The sequence below is a fragment of the Cyprinus carpio genome, chromosome B25, assembly GCF_018340385.1.
Source record: "Cyprinus carpio isolate SPL01 chromosome B25, ASM1834038v1, whole genome shotgun sequence".
NCBI lineage: Eukaryota > Metazoa > Chordata > Actinopteri > Cypriniformes > Cyprinidae > Cyprinus > Cyprinus carpio.
Window position 1 is genome coordinate 20422848 of NC_056621.1, and position 15640 is coordinate 20438487.

The window sequence follows — 15640 nt, forward strand, 5'->3', positions numbered from 1 at the left end:
GCTTCTATACCACCTCAGCAGTGCCACAAACTGATCACCTCCATGCCACGCCGCATTGAGGCAGTAATTAAAGCAAAAGAAGCCCTTACCAAGTATTGAGTACATGTACAGTAAATGAACATACTTTCCAGAAGGCCAACAATTCACTAAAAATGTTTTTTTTTTTTGGTCTTATGAAGTATTCTAATTTGTTGAGATAGTGAATTGTGGGTTGTTTTGTTAAATGTGAGCCAAAATCATCACAATTAAAAGAACCAAAGACTTAAACTACTTCAGTCTGTGTGCACTGAATTTATTTTATAAAGTTTCACAATTTGAGTTGAATTACTGAAATTAATAAACTTTTCCATGACATTCTAATTTATTGAGAAGCACCTGTGTGTATATATATATATATATATATGATAGCTTTAAATATGAAACATTATTAAATAAATTTTATTTATTTTAACATTTTATTTCTTGTTTTTACTATTTATATCCATATTATATTTATTATTTTAATTACATAAAAAATACATTAAAACACTAATTTATTTAACAAAATAATACTTTGAACAAACGTAAAAATATTTTTTAGTATTTAGAAAAAAAAAAGCATCGAATAGCTTTTGAAGAGTGATAACTCTGATTTCCACGTTATGCTGTACAATAATCAGGCACAAGAACTTCTGCAGTTCATAGAAACAGAAAAAAAGAGGGAAAGAAAAAAACAAACTGTTGTGCTTGGTCTTTGGTTCTAAAGGTCAGCTGTAACTAGAACATGTTCTGTTCAGTGTTTGTTGCGCTGTGTGTTTCTAATGGAAGCACATGTGTAACCGTGGCCTCTGCACGTTTCCTATGATCCTGTGCCTTTCCACTGATGCACGCGCCTTTCCACATTGAACCTGAAGGGAAATGTGAAGTGTACTTTTTTTAATGTCAAAGAGAAGACTCATTAAAGCAGGGGCATAACAATTCCTCCATTAATTTTCCAGCAACCAGTTTTTAATTAATAGTGCAGGCAGTATTAAATATGGAGTACACAAATTGCCTGTGGGCTTCGTAATTAATTCTAATGGAAGAAATTAAAAATTGGTGGGGTGGATTCAGATTATTCTGCTGTATGGCCGTGGTTTCAGGACCACTGGAGCGACTCTGTCAAAGAAAAGATCTTGCCTGGACTTTCCAGAAATCTCTGTCCTTTCTCACGCCAATGGATGAACGTCCGTCTGCCCAGAATGGCCTTGGAATAGACTTGAAAGAATGTTTTTGTGCATTTAAAAATTCAGTGAATCCCTAATTTAGCTTGATTTGTTTACTCGGCACTTGTTTTTTGTTGGTTTGTTTTTGTTTTGTTGGTTATGTTTGATTTTATGGGGTTTGAATTATGTTTTGGTTTGTTTTTTATGGGTTTGGTTTGTTTGGTTTTTGTTTTGTGGTTTGGTTTGTATTTAGTTTTATTTGTGTTTTTTTGTTTGGTTTGTTTTTGTTTTATTGGGTTTTGTTTGGTTTTTGTTTAGGTTTTTATAGGTTTGTTTTGTGGTTTTGTCTTTTTTATAGGTTTTGGTTTGATTTGTTTTGGTTTAGTTGTTGCTTTGTTTGTGGTTTTGGTTCGTGTTTGTTAGTTTTTGTTTTGTTTTATAGTTTGTTTTGGATTTTATGGTTTTGTTTGGTTTTATGGGTTTTGGTTTGATTTGTTTTTGTTTTGTGGGTTGGGTTTGTGTATTGTTTTATGATTTGTTTTGGATTTTATGGTTTTGTTTTTGTCTTGGTTTGGCTTGGTTTTCGTTTTGCTTGTGGTTTTGGTTCGGTTTTATGGTTTTGGGGTTATTTGTGTTTTTATGGTGTTTTTTTATGGGTTTGTTTTGTTGTTTTGTTCGGTGTTATGAATTTTCTGATTCATTTTTGTTTTGTGATTTTGTTTTGTTTTTGTCTTGTTTGTGGCTTGATTTAACTTGGTTTAGTTTTGGTTAGTTTTTGGTTTGTCGTGGTTTGTTTCGTTTTGGTTTTATGTTTGTTTGTTTGTTTGTTTTTTGGCTTTGGTTTGATTAGAATTGGTTTATTTTTTATTCATTTTGTATTTTTGTTTGGATTTTTTTTTTTTTTTTTCATGGTTCATGTGGTTTATTTTTTATTGTTTTTTGATGGTTTTTTTTATTTTAATTGTTTTTTTGTTTATTTCTTTTTTTTTTTTTATGTCTATTTGAAGTCCTGGTGTGTAATGCAGCGGTTTGCACACAGCCCTGGAATTTAACGGAGGACGGGCTGGAAACCACCTTTCAGATCTGTCATCTTGGCCATTTCCACTTGGTTCAGCTCCTGCAGGACGTCCTGCGGCACTCCGCTCCGGCTCGCGTGGTGGTGGTTTCCTCAGAGTCTCACAGGTGAGAATTTTAAATATTTCCCATCATTCCCTCATCTCTCATGCATTCACGTAAAATCATCCATTTACTCTCAGTTTGTCTCTCAGTCTCTGTCACTCATGTCTCCAGATTGATTTATCTGATATTTATTGGTCAGCACATGCTAAATGGACCATATTTACCAGCTAAACCTTGATATCCTGTTTGAAAAACGGGCCACTTCTGCTCTCAGATTCATCGCCGTGGAAAAAAAAGTGTGTATACTGTATGCAGTACAGATAGTATGCAAAAAAAGAGAGCTAATATTTGGGGCCTGCTGTTCCTGAACAAAATCTCAATTCGCTCTGGCACTTACTTGTTATCGCAGTAACTCCTCCATTTAACTTTAACAGTTTATTTCCTTTCTTCTTTTTATTATCATTCTCTGCTACACCTGATAATTTTTGAACCCTACCTCCTCATCTCTATCACTTCCAGCGCCTTTAATATGTGGCCTTTTGAGCTCCCAGGCTGACCTCTGACCCAGGAAGAGATTATATTTCCCAAAGCCGCAAGAGCCGTTAAACCTTGACACGGCCGTGCGAGTGACGGAAAGCGGCTCGGAGAGGGAGGGAAAGAATGAGGGGTTGGGGAAATTGAGGGTGGAAGAATAAAATGGAGTTAGCGGGGACGTTTATCTGCGCTGTAGCACTGGGGCTTAAGTGACAGGGCCGATAGGTGCTGGCATTTGCCTCCCGACTCCAAACAAGAGGACACTGATAGCGTGGACAGGAAACTCACCTCTGAAAACTCACACCAGATTCACGCCTTTATACTTCAGTCTCTTTAAAGCAGGATACTGCAGTCATTAAATACCAGCCTGACCTGACCTTTTCATACCTCTGCTCTGAAAATAGACTCTTTCCACCCCAGAATGCCTCTGCTGGGAAGACCGTATGGATTATCCCGGCCGTGAGGTGATGACTAAGTCAACATGTGCAGAGGAATAGTGGGGATAGATATATAACAGCTCAAAAAAACATGACATTCTGTCATAATTTGCTTGCGTTCATGGCATTCCAAACCTGACTTTCATTCTTCACTGGAACATACAAAGAGTTTTAAACAGCGTTCAGTGTCACACAGCACTTGAAATTGAATGGGGATGTAGTATTTAAAAATACATACATACATATTTTGCATGAAACTTTTTGTTATCATTGTTGCAATTACCAAAATTATCATTGTGTTTCCCCTTTTGAATGCACCAACGTAGAATAGCCACATGAATATCCACGAATGATGTAATATTTTTTTTTCCTCCATAGTAAATGACTTAAATGTTCACCGGTTTCATCTGAATACAGTGCACAGTCAGCTGGACCACTTAAAAAAACAAACAAACAAATAAATAAATGTATTTATATTTTACATATACATTTTATTATTATTATTTTTTTAAATATCAAGAAAATTGTCTCATATTCAAACTTGCCATATTACTGAAGGTTTAACATAATAATGCCAAATATTATTAGTTTTTATGTGTAAAGTTAGTATGTGTGCATACTCAAACAACAACAAGAGGATTTTTGTTTTTTTGTGAATAATGGACCATTTTTGTCTTAAAATTGACCACTTTTATAATACTGTTATTTATTTATGTACTGAGCTTGATAGACCCTGGTAATTTCATTCTTTGGGGAAAAAAGTGTTGATTTCATACTGGGGTTTGGAAACAGGAGGGTGAATAAGTGATGTCGAAATGTTCATTTTTTGCTGAACTATTCCTTTAATTAACTAGTTTCCCACTCCCACAGTTCACACCTTTAGTATTTGTACCGATGCGATGCCCGCAGATGTTGTTGTTTACCCAAGCAGAGATGTAACGTGTCAAACAGCAACATGGGCCGCACTGAGCTTGTCATACAGCGAACGTGACGTTTTGATTGGTTGTTATGTAAAGTGTATAATTAAGAGGTAAATGTTGAATGCAGTTGCGGGCTCTGATCCGCACTAGGGGAGGGAACATGCATTTCACTGCAGTTTCTTGGGACTGTTTACACACACACAAGGACACATTGAGAGAATACGTCTTGTGTTCAGGGGCCTTGTCAAACATCTGGCGTTTAACAGCTTAGTCAGAGCCAATTAAAGAACATCATGTCGTAGCTTTGATTTGCATTAAGTCAGACCTGGCCTGCCAAAACTCATTTAGTTCATTTCTCCATCGGCTCACATTCTGGAGGTTATTCCCGCCTGTTAAACTTAGACTTGAGACTTTAGCTAGACTTTAGTCCGTGAGAAATCAATTTTGTCCATTTGTTCACAATTGACTGTCTACTGTCTTTAAAGCGATTGTTCATCCCAGAATGAAAGTTCTGTTATCATTTATTTACTTTCCAAATTCCAAACCTGTATGACTTACTTTCTTCTGTGAACACACAAGTAGATTTTAAAGAGTGTTGGAAACCAAAAACAAAGACGCAAAACTAGACAATTTAAATTCAAGTTTAAGTTCAAGTTTATTTGTATAGCGCTTTTCACGATACAAATCGTTGCAAAGCAGCTTTACAGGAAATTCAGTTTCTACAATATTTAGTAGTAGCTTATCAGTGGTGACTGTCAGTTTATGTACATATGGCAGAAATGTACAGAAAAATCAATTAAAGATGTAATCAAACAGACGACGAACAATATTAACAGCAATTATTATATGATGCAATCAAACTTATAGCAAAAATTGGTAGTTCTGTATGTTGTTTCAGGGTTGGCATCATCACCACCAAACTAGATGCCAAACAAGACACAAAAACTAAAAAAAAAACTAAACAAAAAAACCCAACACAAAACAAAAAACCGACACAAAACAAAACATAAAAACAACTCGTAAACAAACACAAAACAGAGCAAAAAACACAAAACCAATAGAAAACAAAACGTAAAAATCAACACAAAATGAAATGTAAAAGCTAAAAACAAAATAAAACAGAAATCAATGCAAAACACACACACACAAAAAAAAAAAACTAAACAAAAAGACCAACACAAAACAAAAAAAAAACACACAAAACCAAACAAGATGCCTACAGAAAAAAAACACAAAAAGCAAAACAACACAAATCAAAACAAAACATAAAACCAACACACAAAAAACAAAACGATACATAAAAAATAACACAAAACAACAACAAATAAATAAATAAATAAATAAAAATACAACACAAAACAACAACAGAATAAAAAATAAAATAACGACACAAAACAAAACATAAATACAAACCAAACAAAACATAAAAACATCACAAAACAAAACACCAACACCCCCCCCCCCCCACACACAAAAAATCACAGAAAACCGTAAATAATATTAAAAAACAAAACAAAACGCAAGACATAAATAACAAACCACACACAAGACAAAAATTAAAACACAAAACAATCAAAAGATCCATTTCTCAAAATAATTTAAGTGTGTGTTCATGAGTTGATATGAGTTGCTGGTTGTTGTTTGTGAAGGTTCACAGATCTGGTGGACTCGTGTGGGAAGGTGGAGCTGAAGCTGCTTTCACCTCCGCAGAAGGAGTACTGGTCAATGCTAGCCTACAACCGTGCCAAACTCTGCAACATCCTCTTCTCCAACGAGCTGCACCGCCGCATGTCACCTCACGGCGTCACCTGTAACGCACTGCATCCTGGGAACATGATGTACACCTCCATCCACCGCAGCTGGTGGCTCATGACCCTGCTCTTCACCTTTGCTCGACCCTTCACCAAGTCTATGGTAAGAGCAAGAGATTATCCTCTTTCACTTGATTTAGTGTGAAGGTTGGGACTGAGACGGTGCCGCTGCATGTCGAGCCAGACCTCTGACGGCAGGCACGTCATCAGCTTGAGATCGGTTTATGAGATCAAACATCCCCAAGAGATTATCGGCTGATAGTGATCGGTAGCCGATCAATCGGAGCACCCCTAGCCGAAGATATCTTAAAGTGTAACTATGCTGCCTTTTGCAATGGCCTTCTCACAGGAAACCAGCTTGCTGTAGTGAAGAACAAAGTTATTGTGTTTTTTGTCTTTCGCTTATATGATTGTTTTCCTCATTTCAAGTGACTTTTTTCAGGTGCAGTGGTTGGTGCTTGAATTTTTGTAGTCCAAGAAAGTTTCACTGGCATGCTTTTGGGTTCTTAAGCAGGAATCGCGTGTAGTTAGCGTGTGTGTGTGTGTGTGTGTGTGTGTGTGTGTGTGTGTCACGCTGCCGTAGCGCTGCTCGTATACCCCAGCGCCGCATAAATCAGGCGGGCAGCTCTTCCTGTAGGCAACACTCTCCCGTTTTAGCCCGGAGAGCCGAGTCACATACACTTACAGAGACAAACTATAAAATTCAACATCCTCATAAATCATAAAGTATCTGCCTGTCTCACACCTGAAGCATTTCCTTCCACTTCTGATATGCTTTAGGCCACACAATGCATTTGATGTATTCTTTGTTTTAATTTTGGTTAAAAACTCTGAAGGCAGGTTTTGATGTAGTGTTGAGTATTTCAGCGGAGCTGATTATGTATTAAAGAGATGGGTATGAATATGTCAGAAGTTTATGGATGCGGTCGTAACTCAAAACCGCTCACTTCTCCAGCTGTCAGTCATGTTTGATGGACGTCGGTGTGGATCAAGGCTTTTCACTGCATGGAAAGTCTGCTGCTGTTTCTGAACTGTGATTTTGTACATTTGAGGGTTTTTTTGTTCTTTGTCTGTTGATGAGATCTTGTTTATAGTTTTGAGTATGTAAAGAAGAACCAACATTTTAGACATTTTTGTTTCCTGAAGAAAATACCAGTGCTTGTAAGGCAACAAATTATGACTCAGATTGCAAATTTTCAAATAATTTAACAAATTGTACTCGATGGTTACATTTTTACAGGTATTTTAAAAATAAAATGAAATAAAATGTAAAAGTAAGTAAATAAGTAAATAAATAAATAAATAAATATTATGAATTAAATTCACTGTTATAAATTATTATTATTATTATTAATATTATTCGCATTGTTATTTATTTTTCTTCTTATAAACATTATTTTTTGTTTATTTTTCTTTATCTTTATACATTATTATTTCTTCATCTGTTATAGTAATTATTTTCTCTATATATATTTATAATAGATCTAGATATCATATCTAAATAAATTATTTTATAGATATTAAATTATTTGAATAGATCTGTAATAGATACTGTCTGGTTACATTTTCACAAGTTAATAATCGTTTTTTTTCTTTCTTTCTTTCTTTCTTTCTTTCTTTCTTTCTTTCTTTCTTTCTTTCTTTCTTTCTTTCTTTCTTTCTTTCTTTCTTTCTTTCTTTCTTTTCATATTGTATATTTTTCCAAGCTGCTATTATTATTATTAGTAGTAGTAGTAGTAGTAGTAGTAGTATTAATATTAATCGAAATGGTAATTATTTTCTCCATATATTGAAATTCGTGCATATAGGAAAACCCCAGTTCTTACCGAGGTGTTTATGTGCCTCTCTATGCCTTTTCTGAAACCCCTCAAAAATTAGTGAACTTAACACGAAACAGTGCTGTTATTTTATTTACTGGTTATGAGGCCATGAAGATGGTATCGTTTTAATTGCTTGCAGTCTCAAATGGGATGCTGGGAAATTGTTCAAGGTTGCAAAGCTCTGCATAATGTTGACAGGAAGAGCCTGGAACGATATTACGCCCAAGCTCAGGAAAACGCCTTTGTCTTCTCCAAGAAGCTGTAGGTGATTTATAACTGCGCAAATCTAGAATAAAACCTCTTATTTTGCTGTTTTATTGCATCTGAGTGGGACACTTCCATTTAGTTTAATGCATAGATGCATCAAACATCACAATTATAATTAGTCCTAATTAACTGATTTATTATCAGTGCAATTTGTTCAACTCGTTGAGATTAAAACAAATAACAATAAGATGGCAGATGCCATGTTAAACTGCCGAGGATGTTGCAGTGTAATTCATAAAACCGAATATTATCATCTCATCTTGTAATGTGTAGATAATTTTCAGTTTTGCTGAGTTGATAAAAATTCAATGGGAAAGAGGCAGGACTGATATCTGACTTTAACTCTCACGACTGTTTTCATCTGCCATGCATCTCTCTTGCTCTCTTCGTGGCCTGCAGTTGTACATTAGGCCCATGCTGATCTCCAGATGTGTTTAGCTTCGATAAGAGTGGAGTCATTTTCTCCTCATAATAATCAAGTGGTCTCTTGTGCTGAGCAGGATGATGGTACTAATCTGTCCTGGCATACAGACGTCTGTCAGCGAGAAGCAGGGATAAAATGCATCATTCCATGGACTAAACTCACCACTGAGGACTTTAGTGTACAATTTAGGATACGATTTATGACCATCTCAAACAAATTGGTCAAACCTGTCATTATTGTTGCGGAGTGACTAGTTGCATGTAACGGAATTATGTAATTTAATTACAAAATAAATATAACAAATGTGTTACAGTTACTGAGAAAAAATATGGAATTACATTTTGTGGTTGTTTTGCTTTCAAATTAAATTGATTTTGACAGTCTGACAGTAATCAGTGTCAATGATTAACAGTTGAAAAACAATACAAATCAAATCAAATCTAATTAATTACATTTGTTTAATAAAGTAATTGAAATAGTTACAGTGCGTATTAGATTTTAAATATGGTAATCTGTAACCTATTCCATTTCCAAAGTAACCTTCCCAACACTGTCTGCTATTGGAATCATTTTGATGAGAAAGTCATTTGCAACTAAAATATACTGTACTGTATTAGCATTGAATTTAATACAATGACTTACTTAAATAGGTTTAGAGACAACAAAACACTGCAATTGATGGTACTTGCTCAGAAATCCAAATCCAAAAATTCCCTAAATACTAATTTTCATATACAAATGTTGTTGCTTTTCCAAGAAATGTTGTTTTTATTAGATCTCTAATGCTTTATGTGCGTTAGATATTTTTGCTCAATGTCAAAAAAAGGTCATTTTTGATACTTCCTGTTTGGTTTTATGTGAAGTACTGTACGTCCCCGAAGCCGCTGTAACCTTTTCATTTGTGTAGTCAAACAGCTGTTTTAGCATGTTTGGTTTGACATTTCTTAGACGGCTGGGTATTGTGGCATCTAATAGCTGCTTGATGCTTTGGGACATGAAGCTGCTGGGAAAATCACAGCCGCCCGCCCAATCAGCTCCCCACCTTCCCCCCATCATGCCCGCCCTCTTCACAATCGCTTCATTGGGATCCAGTCCGGCGCATTTTCAGCAGTTTAGCGCAATTATTTTCCCCAGGATTCTGCCTCAGGCGCTCCGCTACCTTTTTACATATGCAGGGGCTGAACTTTTGACCATGGCCCAATAGTCGTACATTAGCCGACGGTTTGCTCTAAAAGGGGGACTTTAACAAGTTCCTCTGTGCATTGGCAAGTGTCTCGCCTCTCGCCTGTGAGATAATTTAACCAGCCTGCTGTGAGACTGCTGCCAGTGCTTCCTTACGGGAGTCTAAATCTCTCTCGCTCTCGGTCCCCTTGTAAGCCGAGCGAAAGGAGGAGATGCTGCTGATGGATCTTTCCTTGTGCTTGGCTAACGAGGGCTCTGCTTCTATTAGTACACTACAGAGGCATTACCCATTCTCTCTCGCTCTTCTTTAATGAAGTCTCGTCACCCCGAGTGGCTCAGATTTATCCCACTGCTGTCGCGCTGCAATGAGCCCTGTCGGCGTGGCGAGTGTCCCCCGGTAACCGGTTGTAAGGTCAGGTGTTGTTATCTGCCTGTACATGGGTCTTATCACGGCAGCGGAGCAACCGGGGCTGACAGGCGCTCAGTGGAGCGGAGCGAAGTGGGGCAGAGGTCTACACCCAGAGCCTCTTCCGCTGCAGCGGGACACAGTGAGCTGCCAGCAGCCCTAATGGGCTCATAATTGGTGATTAGGGCCTGCAGGTTGAGAAGGGAACCGGTTCACTCAGCCTGCAGGAATGTTTTCCGCTACAGGCTGCTGTGCTGTCTTCTACTGGAGCGGTCGGCCTGGAACGATCCACTTGTATATCAAATCTAGTGGCCACTAAAGCCACTTTAGACCTGTGGATATATCTGACAATATCCCTGTTCTTTTTTCAAGAGTTTTTCCCTGATCAGTGTTTCCCAACACTGTAACTTGAGGCACCCCAACAGTACACAGTCTCGGATATCTGACCCTCCCATTTCAGATCTCGGAGTCACTACTAAAGAGTTAGTTGTTCCAGGTGTGTTTGATTAGCAAGAGTTGGGGTGCTTCTGGGAACAGGGTTTGGAAACAGTGTTCTAGATCAGAGTTTCTCAGACCTGTCCTGGAGGCCTCCCCAGAACCACACACTTTGTTAGGTCTCCTTGGGGGTTGCAAATGGGTGGGGAAAAAATCTGGTAAATTTCCAGGAACTTACCAAAAGTTTCCGACAATGTCCCAAATTTTCAGAAAGTTTCCAAAAAATCTTGGAAAGTTTCCAAAAATTCCAGATTTCCGGTCTCTTTTCATGATTTTGTCACCTTGACAGGTGTATCTGCTGTACAAGACATTATTATCATATAGATTATCAGTAGTGCTTAACCCTCTGGGGCCTGGAGAAGTTTTGTCATGCCCTGACATTTGTGCTTTTTTTATTATCTTATTGTTTATATCTAAATGGCTAAAGTCTAATCTCACTGTAATCAGCACAAACTAGGCTATAATAATATGTGAGCAGCATGTATGTACATGATTGTGTTTTTGAGAAAAAAAATGTTATGCGTGGTTAGTGAAAAACTAAAAATGTTTAAATCACTTGAATAAGGCAATAAAACACATACAGAAAATGGGTTCCCAGGAATTTTGAGAACTGGAGCTTGTAGCCTAGAATTTTTTTTTTTCTAAATGATGTGAAAATCATCTTGTTTACTCACTTACAGAAAACAATATATGATTTAAATTTTCTAAGACACTTTTTGTTGTAAAAGTCATATGCGAGTAGGCGTCAACTATCATGAATTCACACCTGAGAAAGACAAAGGCCTGCATAATGAGCTGCATAATGAGCCATTCAGTCAGCTGTGTCACTGAGAGGATGAGTTACAAGAAATAATGTAGGGACAAAATAAATCTATATAATTTTATGTTTGTAGTTTATTTAGAATATATTTAATTATCCCACAAACATAATTTAATATTCACTTGTGAGTGCAGTTAAACAGTTTATTAGGAAAAATCAAAGCTGACTTTCAAACTGAATTTTTTGCATCATACTCCAGTCACACAATCCTTCAGAAATCTTTTAACAATCTTAATTTTCTACAAAAAAACATTTATTGTTATTATTATCATTATTATTATTATTATTATTATTAATGTTGAAAAGAGCTGAGAATATTTTTTTCAGGTTTTTAGGGGGGATAAATTGAAAGAACATTTTCTACTGTTACACTTTGTTTACAGTTACATTTATTGGTACATTTATATTATTTACATCAAGCTTTTGAATGGTATAGTAGTGTATATTGTTATTGAAACTTCATAATATTTCACTTGATTAACATTTAGTTCAGGAATTATAGTTTGGAAAAAGTCTTTGGAAAAAGTCCAACTAGTAAAATGTTTACATGTTATGTGAAAACTAGTACAAGTATATAAATAAATAAGAGACTTACTCATGTTTCTGATCTCTGCTGAATAAAGTGCTTCATTCTTTTTTTCTGAGGAAATCCAAATCTCAAATCCTCAACCACATGACATCTTTTTGGGGTGAATTATGTCTTATTCCTCTCATCGCGAAGCAAACAGTAAAATAAAAAAAACTTGAAGAACAGTCTCGCTGCGTTGTCTTCTGTTGTGTGGGCGTATTCAAGCCACGCGCTTCAGTGAAACATTTGAATCTCAAAAGCGCGCTCGGCGCGGGGGCGTGGTCGCATTAGAAGATAATGAAGGAAGACGTGAAAAACGGACATCGCGTTGTTTTCATATGGATTACTTTATCACAGAATATTTGTTTTCAGCAGCACTTGTTTAGTTTAAAAGTAGACATGTCAGGCTTTCTATAGATATCTCTCTCATGTCTCTGTGTTGAGTATTCACTGAGTTACAGTTCATTTTAATGACGCATTTGTAACTGAAGATCAGCGCAGACAAAGGCTGCAGACAGCACTCCGTGTTTGTTATCTTTATTTTATAAGTGCACAAAGTTTTGTTGTTATTATGTCTGTATACAAAAAAAGTAGACCCTTTACAGATTCGATTGATGTATTGCACTTATCTGTACGATCAAAACTGAAAGTGTAATTTAAGTTCTTTTCGGGGTTATCAGGAGAAAATACCCCAAAACGCGTATACGCGTTAATCGACTCCAGAGGGTTAACTTCTGCCAGATTGCTTTGAACTGTTCTGGGCTCCACATGAACTTACCTCAGACCCCAGATTTCAAGCAAACCCAGTACCACAGGTCCAGATGAACCCCAACAAATGACCCATCGGACATTACACCACATAGGAATGCTCTTTTGCAGCCCTTCTGCAGGTAAATTAGATCCAGCGTTGGAACAGTAGGTTCAGATCAGCCGACTGTGTGAGCTATGCATGTAAACAGCACAGCGTCTCGTCCTGCATAACTCTCTGGTTAGAACTGAACATCAGACCTTAAATAGACTTTAATCTTTAATCTAATTGAGTGATATGTTGGCTTGATGTTACTCCATTCTCTCTCCATCTCTCTCACCTCCCCCTGCATAACCTATTATGAGCCTGGAAGACAGTCTGAGACCGGAAAGCACACAATCCCATTTGCTTGTATTGACATGTGTGTCTCAACTCAATCCTATTACCAGGATTATAGTCTACCAAGACACACCATTTCATTAAAATAAAGTGTGGCTCTAGAGGCATCCACACACGTACATGCGCTTGCAGCTCTTTGGAGTGAGCGACTCATTGTGCAGTAGGAAAAAGAGCAAATAGTTTATTGCTTGATCAGCCGATGTGGCCAGGAAGGTGTCGGAATCGATAAAGGACCAATCAGAGGCAGGCAGGCAGCGTTCGGGCAAGCCCAGGAGCTGTCATGTCGTTCCGGTTTGACCCCCAGTCAAAGTCACACGGCGGCCCATCCATCTGAGTGCGCTGAGCTAATTCTGTGTTCATCTGAAGACCATCAGATCTAGCACATGGATGCTAGCGGAATGAGACGATGACTTCCAGTGACGTGCATTGATGATGTTTGAGAGGATTCTGTCGCTTCGATTAATTCTTCAGGGGCCTCTTATTTGCTTTGGCTAGAGATGGTTCACTGTGGGCTGCATCATGTGGTTACAGTGCTGTTGGCCTTGCCATTTTTATTCAAACTATAATGAAGAGATTGCAGGACATTATATGAAAAGAATGGAGTAGTATTAATGCAGTGTTCATGTTATGTTGGATTTATTGTAATGTTAATAATGCAATTTCAGTCTGTAATTACATTGTAATGACAACTCTGCTTTTTTACACAAGGTCAGAATGTTTATAAGGGTCAACCATTTTACGGAAAGTTGGGAAGTCATAGATTTGGTAATTCTGTCATGAATCATGCTTCACAAGAGATTAAATTTGCATGTGTTGCATGAAATTTTGTCCTCATGAATGTGTTGGAGCACATGTGCTAATGATTAGGCTGTGACTTCGACAATCACAATGTATGGTTTCTTTGAAAAAATATGGCACAAACCTATTTGGTTCTCAAACCTAGCATCTTTGCAAAACCCAACCCCTCTGAAAACACCCCTTTTCCCAGAATTCCCAACTGCTTCCTCTAAAATCAGGCTTCCAGATCCATATCTACCATGATAGAGGCCTGTTTTTTGCGACATGTGGCTGATGGACTATTTTTCAAATTGATTTCAAAAATGTACGCAAGCAGTTGATCTTCCACCCTAGATTACCTATTGATTTTTAATATGAAAAGCTCATTATACAAACAGTAACTGCAACACCAAAAGCTAGCCAACCTTTGCATAAATCCTTTAATTGAATTCCCAGAGCCTGTGGTTCTACATTTTTTTTAATTAAATCCATTTCTTTTCCTTTTTTTCCCCTTTCTTCTGTAAGTGTTGGTGTTTAATTTGCATGCTGTGAAGTGGGTCCTGTCCTAGATAAAGTGCCATTGATCCTTATTAAAGCGCACCTCTAGGCCTGCTGAAAACCAACTGGGAAAATTAAATGTGTTCATGGTGCATACACTTATTCCCTGCATGATCGGATTAGAGAGGGAGGGGATGGGAGAGAGCGAATGAGAGCTAAAACGGAGAAAGATGGTAGTGAATAGTGAACTGAAGAGTGATATTGAGGGGGAAAACGTAGAGAGGTGAAAAGATTAAGAGGGAAAAACGAAGAATTATTATTGATTTGGCAAACATTATTACATTATGTTTCTCCAACCGTCCCAAAGAGACACCGTTGGGCCTGAAATGAAATTCTAAACCATTTCATCACAAATCCAGCTGTATATTTTTCACATTGACTATCTAATAGCCCATAGATGGCTTTATCAAAGCTGCTATTAATATTTTTCTAATTGGCTTTTGTGTGATGTTGGGTTACTCTCATTTGCTTGGCTCTGTGTGAATAAGTAACCACTTAATTTGGTTTGTAATGATCACCTGAACTCTTTCTAGACAGGCTTAGTCGTAATGAGAACCTGCGACCTTCGGCGACCCCTCCACTTTATTCGACGCTGGTTATTAAATATCCATGATTGTGTTCACCTCATAACAAGGGGGAATAATGGTTAATTAGAAATTATTTGACAAAATAAGGCTGATAATATTACAGAAGATTGATGTTCCTGTTTCTTTGACATTGACATTGATCACCCATCGGTCAGATCAGAGCCAGTCAGATGATGACGTGTTTATAGCATGTGCCTTTCAGTATTGAAACAGTACTTTCAGTTATCTGCCAATGACGGATAAACTGTGAAAATTAAAGAAATAAATTTAAACACTTTTATTATCAACAAAACTGCTTTTGTTTGCTAAGTCAAGCATCACTATTTTTATAATTCATATTTAAAGTTAGGTTTTTGAACACTGCCTTATGAGGCTTGTTTTATTTGACTGGGTGAGCAATAAAATGCATTAAAAATGAGTGATTTGCATTGATTTACAGCAATAAAACAAAACAGAACTAGACTCTCTCTCTCTCTCACACACACACAAACACACACACACACACACATACATACAACACACAACAACACACACACACACACACACACACACACAAACACGCACGCACACACACACACACACAC

General features: G+C 37.1%; 1 protein-coding gene across 1 annotated transcript in view; it reads left to right on the plus strand.

Moving 5' to 3' along the window:
• wwox (WW domain containing oxidoreductase) overlaps window positions 1–15640 on the plus strand; it is a 227186-nt gene that overhangs the window by 69166 nt on the left and 142380 nt on the right. Inside the window, 2 exon segments of the mRNA XM_042753325.1 lie at window positions 2192–2366; window positions 5844–6108. Coding sequence (XP_042609259.1) covers window positions 2192–2366; window positions 5844–6108 — 440 coding nt within the window.